Raw genomic sequence first — 13,472 nt, 5'->3', positions numbered from 1 at the left:
ATTGAACCAAACACATCTTTCAGAAATTACTTATCACTTATGCTTCAAATCAGTACACAGACTCTGTAGAAAAATTAGAAAAGAGGCAGTGAGATTGGTTTGTTATTTAAATACGCTGTGCCTTTGCAATCTAACAACTGCCAAGAGGAGACAGGTTTAAAATCTCTCACTGTTTATGAGTCTGTCTATTTCTTTTTAAAATTTTTTATTGAAGTATAATGGCATACAGTATATTAGTTTCAGGTGTACTACACAGTGAGTTGACATTTATATACCTTATGATACGATTTCCACACCAAGTCTAGTAACCATCCATCACTGTGTAGTCTGCACAGTGTTGACTATATTCCCTGTGCTGAACACAGTTTGTCTACTTCTTTACATAAGATACTGTACTTTTTTCCAGTTCTATGACATTCCTTTGCTTTTTGTTTTGTTTTAAATAGAATCCATTTTTTTGGTGTCATCTGGATTAATCCATAATAACCTGTTTAATGACACCAAAAAAAATGTCCCTTAAGCTTTCCAGTCTTTCTGGACCAAATCTAACCTGTCACACTGTTCAAAACTGTTTGGTCATTATTTTCCCTGGGCTCTTGCTCTTCCCCTCCCATCAGCGATCTATTTCGAGCCCAATATACCTACCTCAGTATCTAGAGCACTGCTACTCAGTCTGACCGCTGCTTCATGCAGATAATCGTTGCCCACGTGATCACAGGAGTTTATATTCACAACAACTAAGGAGTTACATTATATGCCATCTGGTCACATTTCATAGTTCTCTGCCCATAGTATTAAAGGAGAGGGAAGAAACTTTGATATGTCCACAGAACATTTTCTTTTTCTTCCAGAAAGAAAAAAATTCATAATTACCGGTTTGTAAAGACTCAGCCTGAAGTTAGTAGTGGTTTTTAAAGCTGCAAGTAAGCCTTATGGTAGCTAACTAACCGCAGAGTGCACAGACTGCAACATGTATGCCTGACAACTGTACTTCAGACCGATTTCCTATGTCAATACTTATTCATACTATAAGAAAGGCAATCTAAAGTAGGTCATCTGAGATAACTATCTGGGCCTCAGTCCTTACTGGAAATGACTAACATATAAACAAGACAGGACAAAAGAAAAAGTCTTAAAAAAAGTAGTATCATTTGCAACTTGTAAAGTGTTTCGTTCCTACTTAGAATTTGAAAATAAATCAATTTTATCACAGAGTGACCAAAAACAGCATTTTTGTTAAACTGTAGGTCATGGTCCATTAAAAAGTTGTGAAATATATCAGTGGGTTGAGGCACGTTTTTCTGTTTAATGAAATAGTAGGGATTAGATATAACAATACCAGAATACATTGCAAAGGTTAAGTATTATTTCATGAAAATGTTTCAGTTTTATATATATACATATATGAAAGATACATAACTGAAAGGTATTTTGTATTGAAGGGTTACGATAAAAAAAAGTTTGGAAAGGACTGATCTAGGAGCTACCAGTAAGATAAGCTTATTTTCTAAGAGTAGGAGCAAAATTGGGAGGAATATTTTTATTCACTTTTCAAAGATTATCTAGTCTAAAGATCATCTAAGATTTTAAATAACAATTATTCATTTATCAGATGCCAAAATTGATTTATTTAAAATTCAAAAAAGACTACTATTCATCTTCTGTATACCAGGAATGGTTCTATGCACCAGAAAGAGAAAAATGAATAAAACTAAATCCCTGCTTTCACAAAGTTTAAACTCTACCAGAGTGTATGTAAGTGCTTTACATTCACTCTCACTTGGATCTCCTGATCCTATGTGGTAGACAGTGCTTATCTTCACTTCGTATGTGAGGAAACTGAGGGTCAGAGAAGTTATTGAACTTGTCCGATCTCTCCCTCTCTCTCTCTTTCATACACACACACACACACACACACACACACACATACACACACACACACACAGCAAGTGGCAGGATTCCAAAGTGGTCTTAGCCACTACACTGCACTGCCTTCCAGAGTCCTATCTGCAGGAAAATAAAGCAGGAGTACTTGCCCTTTTAAAAATTTTATAAGTTAAAAGAGGACTATTCTTAAAAGTTGACTTAAACTAAAATTCAGTTTCATTAAATATGCCTTGGAATAAACATACTCAACCATCAGATGATTTTTAAAATGTCTTCCATGAAGAAAAAAAAATAATGAAGAGTAGTAGACAAAAGGCATGTAAATCAGCACATTGTGGTTTAAAAAAAAATAGAAGGCCAACTTCACGAATAAGTTCAGCTTAATCTCCCACAATGACAAGTGTCAGCAGAGGAGCACAACGGCTCACAGGCCTTACTAGGATAATCACACCTGAGGTGCAGCCTGCAGGTTTGAGAGTATGTTGAGAGAAGCAAGGCTGACCCACATGAGCAGCTAGATTCGCTGAGTCAGCCCTGGTGATGAAAGCGAACATGGTGCGGCCAGAAGACTTCACATCTACACTCTGACACTCTGACCCTTGAGAGCTGCAAGTGCTTCTGTTTTGCTCCCACTGTATCCCCGTCACCTAATACAGAGTATGGGATGTGGCAGGTACTCAATAAATATTTGCTAAGTAAATATTACACAAGTTATTTACAAAATATTTCTTCTCTCAAGTGTTGGTTTCCTATCATTCAAAAGGGTTGGACTAGGTTAATACATTCACTTTCAGCTCTGAAAGTCATACTTCTTTGAGGTAGAATTTCTAAATACATCACATAAAGTATCAGTAAAATTACTCCAAGACATCAGTGTCTGAATACATGCCTACTCACAAGGTTTCATAACATCTTACATTTGACTCATGCAATCCCACATTAGGTAAACAATGAATTTGCCTTTTGAAAATACTGAAACTGTTCAATACTGCTGAGACAGAAAGAGATAAAAGCTAGCTACTGTAGAAATAATATAACACAAAGTACATCTGACCATTTAGCTAAAGTGAGAGAGAAGTTGGTGCTCATAGAAACAACTACAACAGCAGCAACAAAATTAGGCTTTGTCAGATGTTTGAAGAATCAGAAAAATTTGTTAGCTGGTTTAACCAAATAATCTTACTGTGAAGGCAGAACACTTATTTTTTAAATGTATAACATAGATTTATCTCCCATAACCAACTGTTAATTAGAAATTACTTCTTAACCTTTTATAACTTTCTCCAAAAAGTAAAACTAAATTACCTTTCACCCATTATTTTAAATAATCTCAAATAATGGAGCAACTTAACTATCTCACAAAACTACTAGTGCATGAAGCCAGGTTTTATTAAATATATTTGCTGAAAACTGAAATGGCATTAAATATTAAAGTATGTCCCTCACCTACAAAAATATTAAATGATTTTCAGATCACCTCTAATTGTTATGGGCATAGTGTTTTTTTCTAAACATTTCAAACTGCTCTGAATGTGGATAGACATTTGTTATATACAGGGTGGGGCAAACATAGGTTTACAGTTGTGAGTACATGAAACAGAGTTTATTTTTGTATTATTATTTACTAACTATTGTATTATTTTCCACTCAAACAATTGTAAACTTACTTTTGCACCACCCTGTATAAGAAACATTGGTAGAAACTGTAAGGCATAGGTGTCAAACTCATTTTCACCAGGGACCACATCAGCTGCACGGTCGCTTTCAAGGACCTGATGTAACTTTAGGACTGGATAAATAACAGTTAAGTGAGAGCTTGGCACTGCCGCTGGGTGGAAACAAGGTGCCGGGCTGGATAAAACAAGGTGGAGGGCCGGATTTGGCCCGCGGGCCTTGTGTTTGCAACCTGTGCTGTAAGGGAATCAGAAAAACTCTACGAAGTATGGAGTCCTCACACACAGGGCCCAATCCGGGTACTCATGTCTTGACATATAAAGTCAAAGAGTAATTCAAAAGTTTAAGTGAAGGCATGTTAACAGAAATATCATAAGATATTTTATAATGTGACTGACAATAAGAACAACAGGAAGACCTATAATTTCATCATGGGCAGATTCTAAGAAGAGAAAAGGTTTATACTGATGACAGTTCCATGGGTTGACCTCTTCCTTCTGGTTACTCTTAATTAAACAGTCTAAGCCTGTATATAAAAACAAAAAAGTTACTATTCCAAAAGTTTACCAAAAGTTTAAAATTAACAATAGCTGCTTTTATAACATTTAACGGGTAAACAATGCAAGTTTACTTTAACAATTCTTTTAAATATTGCATTCCATGAGAAACTGGAAGCCTTGTGTATTGTTAGTGGGAATACAAAATAGTACAGCCAATGTGGTCAACAATTTCCTTAAAAGCTAAACATATGACCCAACAATTCAACTCCTGAGTATACGCATATACCCAAAAGATTTAAAAATAAGGATTCAAACAGATATTGTTCACCAACATTCATAGCAGCATTATTCACAGCAGCCAAAAGGTGGAAACAACCCCGCGCTTATCAACAGATGGATATGGAAATGTAGGGTACATATACATACAACAGAATATTTCTCAATTGTTAAAAGGAATGAAGTTGTCTCCTGGCCAGTGTGGCTCAGTGGGTTGGAGCATTGTCCTGTAAATGGAAAGGTCATGGGTTTGATCCCTTGTGAGGGCACCTGCCTGGGTTGTAGATTTGGTCCCCAGTCGGGACATGTACAAGAGGCAACCGATATGTTTCTCTCTCACACCGATCTTTCATTCCCTCTCTCTAAAACCAATAAGCATGTCCTTGGATGAGAATTAAAAAAATTTTTTTAAAGAAATGAAGTTCTGCTATATGCTACAAAATGAATGAATCTTGAAAACATTATATTAAGTGAAATAAGCCAGATACAGAGCAAATATTATACGATTCCAGTTATACAAAATACCTAGAATAGGCAAATTCACAGAAATAGAAAGATTAGAAGTTACCAGTATATTAACGTCTATAATACATTGTACACCTGAAACGAATACAATATTTTATGTCAACTGTAAACTGAACAACAAAAAAATCACCAGCAGCTGGGAACAAAAAAGGAACAGGGACTTAATGCTTAATGGTTACAGAGTTTCTATTTGAGGTAATGAAGAAGTTTTATAAACATTAGTGACACAGTTGTACAACAATATCGATAAATTAATGCTACTTAATTCTACATTTAAAAATGGTCAAAATAGCAAATTTTATAATTGTCATAGCTATATATGCTTCTGGAAAAACACACACACAGCTGCTACCACAATTTAAAAAAACAGCACTCCATGACCACACCACAGGTTAGAATACAAAAGGAAAATGTGCCTTCACCTAAAATGAAGAAAACTGGTGACCATCACCGTTAACCAAGCCTTCCAGTGTGGCCACCAGCATCCTGGCTTGGTGTGCCTCCTGATGTGATGTGATCTATATACTGGCCTCACGGGAAAGTCTGTCCTGAATCCTACCACGAAGAAGGGATGTCTGTAGGACAAGTGGCCTGAACTCTTTAAGCGTTCACTATCATTAATAAAAGAGAGTGTTGATCATGATTGTTCTAGATTGGGGAAACTAAAAAAACAAGCAAACAAAAACCAAAACCCCCACAACAGCCAAACGCAGTTTTTGAACTGCAGCAAAAGGAGCTAACAAGAATATTTTTAGGATAACAGATGAAATTTGAGTTACGGACACTATGTAGGATGACATACGGAATTACTGTTGATTTCTCAGTTGTAGCAATAGGATACGGTTACACAAGAGAATGTCCCTGTAGTTAGGAAATACACGCTGAGGTACTTAAAGGTGCAGTGCCATGAAATCTGCAATCTACTTTTGGGTGGTTTGACAAAAGAGAATGAAGGGTGGAGTGGGGAGGTAGAGCACACAGAAATATCTGGAGTAATAATTGGTGAATTTAAATGAAGGGTATATAGGTGTTCATGTAGTTTTCTTTCAATTTTACTGAGTTTGGAAATTTCAAAATAAAAAAAGATTTTAAAAATGAGAATTCTTCAAAGTTCCCTCTTTTCCATTCAAGAGTATACATAAGGAACTAAATGTACAATGGGGAAAATATAGCAAATTAAGTGCTTTACATACCTTCTACATCATACCAATGTGCACCATTTGTGATCCCATCTTTGAAAGTCTCATCTTCATCTCCAGGACAATGAGGTGCCCCAGTTTTCATAATGGGATGATTTGAAGCATAGGCTTTTGCTAGGTATTTAAACACTTCATCATCTGAGGTTCTGCTATAGATTCCAGTGGCCTTATGTTCTGGAGAATCATCAAAAGGATAGCTTGCTACCACTGAGCCACCATGCAGATTTCCAGAAAGCACGAACCTTTGAAAATACAACCAAATCCCATGTTATTTTAAAAAGGCACAGAAAACTCTATGTACTTAAAAATTTTACATCTTTCGTAAATAAACCCCGTATCTCTCTCAACACCTAGGAGACACCGCTAACAGCTGTTATAAATAGGCAGACAACAACAAAAAAAGAAAGTGGAAAGCAAGCACTGTCGATTTAACAAATTTCAAACAGTTTTTAACAACTCGAATTAACCTCAAATAACTTTAAAGAATTTTTCCATTATTAAAAAAATACTAGATAACACAGTATAAATTAATGTTTTCAGGAGACGTCTTAGTGAATTCCATATTCATGTATTAGGTCAAACAGTTTGCCAACAGATGATCATTTTGGACCTACAAAAATAACAATATCATATAGTTCAACCTAAAACTTGTGGTTCATAATGTGTTAACTTCATAGAAAGTGTGGCTTGTATAAATAAATATTTGCTGACTGTATTAGTTAAGCTAATAACTTTCATGTTTTTTATATCGCTGTCCAAAGAGAACTTTTAAGATGGGGAGTCTAAAACAGGATGTGTTTTGTCTTGCTCCAAGTTACTAAGCAATACAATATACTAAACTCACATTTTCAAGAGAAAAGCCACAGTTGAGAAGACTGGTGGAGGCGGGGGAGGGGGTGTAGAACCTGATACACTGAGCTGCTTTCAGAGAAAAACAATACAGCACATAAAAGACTAGTCCTCCATTGCGTCACTATAAAAGCAGCTCTCTTTCTAGGCCCAAGGTTCCTGATCCGGCCGTTCGAAAATAAACTGACAGGGAGACAAGACTGCTCCTACAGAAGAAACACTTTTACTTTTTTATGTTTCTACTTTTAAGTGAACCCATCTACAATCTGGTCAAATTTATAGACAAAGAAGTACTCCTTTTATGGTGAAAGGTAAAGGCAAAAGCAGGCTTAAATCCTACTTACACATCTCTTCCTCATGTAACAGTTCAAGCCAGCACTATGAGTAAAGATTAAACACTTTTCTCTTTGTACTTGAAATTGGATTTTCTTGCTTCTGCCTCTTTGTGGCTGAAATGAACTGACCCACAGAAATTCTAAAGGAGGTTGATAGATAACACTTACTTCTATAGGCTTAAAAGAAGATTAAACCTATGGAATGCCCCAGTGAACATTCCTTAGGTTTAAGGGACGTCTAAACAGCTTCTTAAACTGTTTGAGGAGATCAAACAGTGAAAATTACAGAGAATCTGCTCATCAGTAGGTAGACTTTAGCCATTAAAGACAGTGATTAAATACTAAAATAGACTATGAAAAGACACTAATTAAAAACTAATATAATTGTAATTAGCACTCTGCCAGACACCACAGGAGAATGCTGTAGCGGCAATAGCACAGGCTACGGAGCCAGGCAAATGTGGGTGAAGAACACTCAGTCTCCCAGACCTGGCTCACTGAAAATATGATAAAGAGAAATTACTACCTTTTTGTTAATTGAACCCCCGTTTCCCTCTCATCTGTAAAATGGGGATTGATGCTACCTGCTTCCCATGGTTGTTATGAGAATTAAAAAAAATACCGCATGTGAAACATCTCCAGCAAAACGACTGCTTTATAGCATCTGCTCAACAAATGTTCATCCCTGGGAGAGACCTAGCATCTTGCACAGGGAATCACAGACTATCATTCCACTCCCCAGGTCCACTGCCAGCCCTTGGGTGCCACAATGACAGAAACAAAAACTAATTACATATTCTATACAATTCTATTACATATTCTATACAATTCTACACTGCACCTTACTCATCCCTCCCCCATAGTTTAAGGTATTAACAATTTACTTTCTGGTTTGCATGCCTAAAATAATTTAAATACTTTTCCCCCACTGACTTTAGGAAAGTTACAAGAAGGGGCTCGGTTCAGGAATCCACTCGGTAACAAATTTTCTTGAGTGTCAACTGTGCACCAAACGGTCTACATCCTAGAGTACCTCGGTGAAGAAACAAGACACAAAAATGCCCTCAAGGCATTCATGTTGTAGTGAAAAAAAATAACTCAAAATTCTACATAACTGAAACATGTTACTTTAACTTTGTATTTTCAATTAAAACTTGAAATTCCAAGATTCTCTACTAAATGCTGTTTTTTACTTTGCTCCACAATTTTTGCAGCACTTCTTAGAAACAGTATTAAAATGGCCTAACCAAATATGGTACTTTGAGAACAATGAAACACTCACAATGTACTGAAGTGATAATATTCAATTATTAGATTTTCCTTATTCTACTTATACAGTCTTAAAAGCACCAAGGCCCCCTAGCTGGTGTGGCTCAGTGGTTGAGCACTGGCCTGTGAACTACAGGGTCACTGGTTTGATTCCCAGTCAGGTCATATGCCTGGGTTGCAGGCCAGTTCCGGGGTGCGGCATGTTAGAGGCAACCATACATTGATGTTTCTCTCCCTCTTTCTCCCTCCCTTCCCTTCTGTCAAAAAATACATAAAATCTTTAAAAATGATAAAATAAAATAATAAAAGTACCAATACCATTCTTTGTCAAACCAACTTTGCATATCAATCCAATTTTATTTAAAAGGTATTTTATGGTTTCCATTCAAATTAATTCTCTTAAGGGTTTCCCATACTTGACTTTAGCATCACCTTTCATTCTTTTTTAAAAACAATTTATTCATTTATTTTTAGAGCAAGGGTAAAGGAAGGAGAAAGAGAGGGCCTGAAGCATCAATATGTGGTTGCCTCTCGAGGGACCTGGGACCTGTAAGGACCTGGCCCACAACCCAGGCATGTGCTCTGACTGGGAAACGAACCAGCAACCATTTGGTTCACAGCCTGAGCTCAGTCCACTGAGCTACACCAGCCAGGGCTCAACTTTGCATAAGACTTAAAGGAGCTGCTAAGTATATTATAAACATTATCACAAAAGTCTACAGATACTAAAATATAAATCTTTAAGTTAACTATATTACACTCTACAGATAACCCTATAATAACTTGCAAAAATTAAGACAACTTGGTGTCTAATAAATTAAATTCTCAAGATTCAGGAAACTGGAGAAATACACACAAGCCTCCAAAAGTAATCTGTACCCACCTTCAACAATATGGTAATGCTTTTCACAAGGATTATTTTTGGTATCACAAAGATACCAAAAATAATTTCTAGACAAATCTATTAAAATCTAAGCATATATCTTTAATAAAGAAATATAGTATGACAAGAATATGGGAGTCAAGTACATTGTAAAGTCTTTAACAATGGGGTTAAAATCTTGAATATTTTCCTGAGTGTATGTTTCAATTATCAGGAGTACAAAAGTATTCCCTGGATGAAGTTTAAAGTGAGACAAAGAAAATAAACTTCATTCTTATAAGCAGGAAGAATTAAGTATTAAAATTTTACATATTTAAAATAATAACAAAAATCTATTTCTACTATAACTAAGAGAATAGGATACCAAGAAATTATTCAAATGATTTATTTCACAAAATACACGGCAAAAGGTAATATCCCCATACAAACTAATGTTTGGGGTTTCAAATTTCCTGACCATAAAGCTGACTCTTCAGTTAAGGATCAATCTCAGATTGTGTGTGCATATTGTTAATTTTATTCACATATCTGTGTCCTTTGCTATTAATCATTATTTGAGTTAATTTTTTTAATCCTCACCTGAGGATCTGTTTTGTTGATTTTAGAGAGGAAGGGAGAAAGATAGAAAAGCATCCATGTGAGAGAGAAACACTGATTGGTTGCCTCCCCATCGCACCCATGCCCCACTGGGGGATAAAACCCACAACCTAGTAAGCACCCTGACTGGGAACTGAACTCACAACTTTTTGGTATATGGGATGACACTCCAACTAACTGAGCCACCTGGCCAGGGCTTGAGTTAATTTTTAAAGACTGGGGGAGGATGGATGTACTTTTTCTTCTTGTATATAGGGTCCAGCACAAACAAGGCCCCCTTTTTATTACAAAATCATAAGCATGTAGTTCTGTAACATAACAATATCACACTCAAGCACACCACATGATACTTTAGAAGAAACGTTCAAATTAAAATGATAAATGATTACATCCATATTATTACCCTACCAACCACACTCAAGCAGACATTGCTTGTGCCAGACCCTGTGTAGTCACCTACTTTCTCTTCTAATTAGTTACATGTTTGAAAAATGTATGATTAGCCTAGTCCATAGCCACAAAGTAAAATGACTTTCTATGCAATACCAACTAAGACAGATGAGCTTTTAACATCTTCACAAGCTCGTATCATTGAGCTAACTGACCCAGACCATAATTTACAATCATTAAATACTAGCATTATGAAACAGTTACCCAGAGTGTGAATTTGGGATTCCAAATTTTAAAGTGAAGCTTTCAATATAGCCTCAAGGTGAATGTACCAAGACAAAGCTCATTTTCTTTTTTGGTTACAGCAGAACTAACGGTGAAGAGAAGAATCTAGTCATAGAATTTACATCACTGCAAGGTTTGTGACAGGATATTTTAAACATGTCTTTGAAGCACTGCAAGCAGTATGTCTGCTAGATCATCTCAGGAAAGCCCTGGCCATCGCAGCTTCTGATAATAAGATGTACATCAAAGTTGCATTTCTTACGCAAATGTCCAGAAGTCATGACAAACAGTTATGACAAAGTCTGTTATCTTTAAAATTTTTTTTTCTGAAAGCATACCTGAAATTAAATACCTACAAGGGATCTCAAAAGGAGTAAAGTAAAAGGCAGAAGATAACAATAATCTAGAATTGTCACAATACCCTCAAATTTTCACAATACCCACAAATATACCAAAACCTTGTAGAGGACCCCAACTCCCAGAGAATCTTCTTTGCTCATTATTACTTTTATCCTACCTGTCATTCCAAAATCTTCAAATCAAGATGGAAAGACTAACTAGCCTTATGAAGGCAATTAAAAAAAAAGGAGGGGGTATCTTGGCAAACTGAACCTTGAAAAAGGGAAGAGGTGCATACTCACTTCAGGCACTATTCCATCCAGAGTAAGTTCCCTCTTCCTCTATTTCTTGCCTCTGTTTTGATAAAAATCCTATCCATCTCTCAAGACTAAGTGAAAGTTCTACAGAGAGGATCCTTATTATTGCTGCCCACACACATTTTGCTGTAGGAACAATTCCTATAAAGTTTTACTTGGCACAGAAACACACACCACACGTATTTATAATATTCCCTGGTTATACAACAATTTCTTGAGGTCCTAATGCTTTTGATTTTCAAAACTCATATAGTGCTTAATAACACTTAAGGTGGGTATTAAGTGTGACAATAAAGTGCCCAAATGACATCAGAAACCCTTCAGAGTTTAAAATGAAGCCGCTCACAGATGAAGGTTCCAGATCTGTGCAAGTTCTCCAGCCATATCCATATGGTCCTTAGCTGGGTCAGAGGTAGTAAAAACTGGAAGAAAACCAGTTTCTGTCAAATAACCAAGAGGAAAATCTGAGTGTCCTCTATCAATTCGGGGGTACGGTCTCCCTGTATGGCTGCTGAGAGCACTAACAATCTGCCTGCGTCTAAGTCCCAGCTACACTCCGTACTATGTAAATTATTCAACCAATCTGACCCTCTATTTCCCCATATGGAAAACAGCAATATTAATGGTGTCTATCGCAGTAGGCTGTGGCCCCTGAAAGGGCTTTGCCCAGAGTAATAAGATAATCACAATACTGACAGCTTATCTATAAAATGAGGGAGCTGACCTAGGTTATCCTTAAAGTCTCTTCCATCACTCAGCTCCTATGGTCATGTAAAAACAGCAACCAGAATGCCAGAAAGAAATCTTCCCTCCAGCCAAACTGCTCTCTTCGCATCCGTTGAACAAATGACAGCCTCTAGGCAGAGCTTCTCGGACAATTAGCGGAACAAGAGGCTAAGCGGCCTGGGCCCTGTCCCCTCCCTAAGGTCCGGGTCTCTAAGGCCTGCAAGCACTGTTGGAGCGCCCACTGAGCGCGGGGGCCTGCCTTCGCGCTGGTGGCTCCGGTGGATTGTGGGGGGAGAGAGGAAGGCACTCACTTGTTCCTGCGGATCCAGTCGATGAGGGCGCGCACCTCGGGCACATCATCCAGGGCTGGGGGCTCGCCTGTGCTGAACTGGTCCGGGAAGCTGCGGTTGAGGTCGCGGCCGCGGCTGTTGTCGCGGCCGCTGGACCCCGGAGGTCCACTGTCGCCGAAGCCGCAGGCGCCCTCGCGGGCGCGCTCGAAGCCATCCGGGTTGAGGCTGGGCAACACGTACACGTCGGTGGTGTTCAGCAAGCGAACCAGGCGCGGGTCTCCGCGGCGGTAGCCGGCCGCCAGCTCGCGGGCCAGGTAGACCAGCACCTGGCGCGACACAGTCTCGTCGCCGTGCATGTTGCCCACAAGCTTCACCTGCGGCCGGCCGGGCAGCAGCGGCCCCGCCGCGTCAAGCCCCGCGTCCCCGTCAGGAGGTGGCGGCCCCAGGCCGGCAGTGAGGCGAAGCACCCACAGCGGCCGGCCCTCCACCGAACTGCCTATGCTGAAGAGGCGGGCCAGGCCGGGGGGGCCCGCGGCCACCGCCTCCCGCAGAGCCGAGCCTAGCTCCTCTTCGTGGTAGTAGCGGTCGAACTGGCCCTCGTCCGCCTCGGCGCCCGCGCTTGTCGTCGTAGTCGTCGCCTCCGCCTTTTTGATGTGCGCTGTCCGGCCCGGGCTCCTCAGCAGCAGCAGCAAGCACAGCAGCGGCGGGACGAGCCCTTGCCGCCCGGGCGGCCGCGCGCCCCAGCCGCTCGCCATCTTCCAGCAGCGCGGCGAAGCTGGGCTTCACTCCCGCAGCTTCGAGCTCCGGGCGGCCGGCCCGGGCCCGCCGGATCCCCTCAGCTCCTAGCAACCCTCCGATCTCAGCCAATCGTGGAAGGGCCTTCTGTTGCGTCACGTTGGGGGGCGGGGCTTTCCTTAAAGTAGCCGATTCCCTTTGGTCCTGCCTCCAGTCCGGAAAGTTTAGTCACTCTATTCTTTCACCAAGGTTCCTCTCTCCCTGCCTCTCTCGCTTGCATTTTCTCCGCTTGTCCTCTACTGGCTCAGTCTCTCCTTTATGGCTTACCCCATTCCTTCATTCTCTGGGCAGAATGAGGTAAGCCATAAAAGGGAGCTTTTACTAGCTCCCTTACTA

General features: G+C 39.4%; 1 protein-coding gene across 1 annotated transcript in view; it reads right to left on the bottom strand.

The window, feature by feature from the left end:
- The window catches only part of CPD (carboxypeptidase D), a 72,796-nt gene extending 59,616 nt beyond the window's left edge, over positions 1–13,180 (bottom strand). Inside the window, exons 1-2 of the mRNA XM_037070276.1 lie at positions 12,363–13,180; positions 6,056–6,303 (exon numbers count right to left, since the gene is read on the bottom strand). Of these exons, the coding sequence (XP_036926171.1) occupies positions 6,056–6,303; positions 12,363–13,096 (982 nt within the window). The 5' untranslated portion in view covers positions 13,097–13,180. The remainder of the gene's footprint in view (positions 1–6,055; positions 6,304–12,362) is intronic.
- Positions 13,181–13,472: the final 292 nt, after the last annotated feature.

Source organism: Sturnira hondurensis, unplaced genomic scaffold (assembly GCF_014824575.4).
Source record: "Sturnira hondurensis isolate 20B ecotype Veracruz unplaced genomic scaffold, ASM1482457v3 Scaffold0018728, whole genome shotgun sequence".
Classification (NCBI taxonomy): domain Eukaryota; kingdom Metazoa; phylum Chordata; class Mammalia; order Chiroptera; family Phyllostomidae; genus Sturnira; species Sturnira hondurensis.
This window is presented reverse-complemented; position numbering and strand designations above follow the sequence as displayed.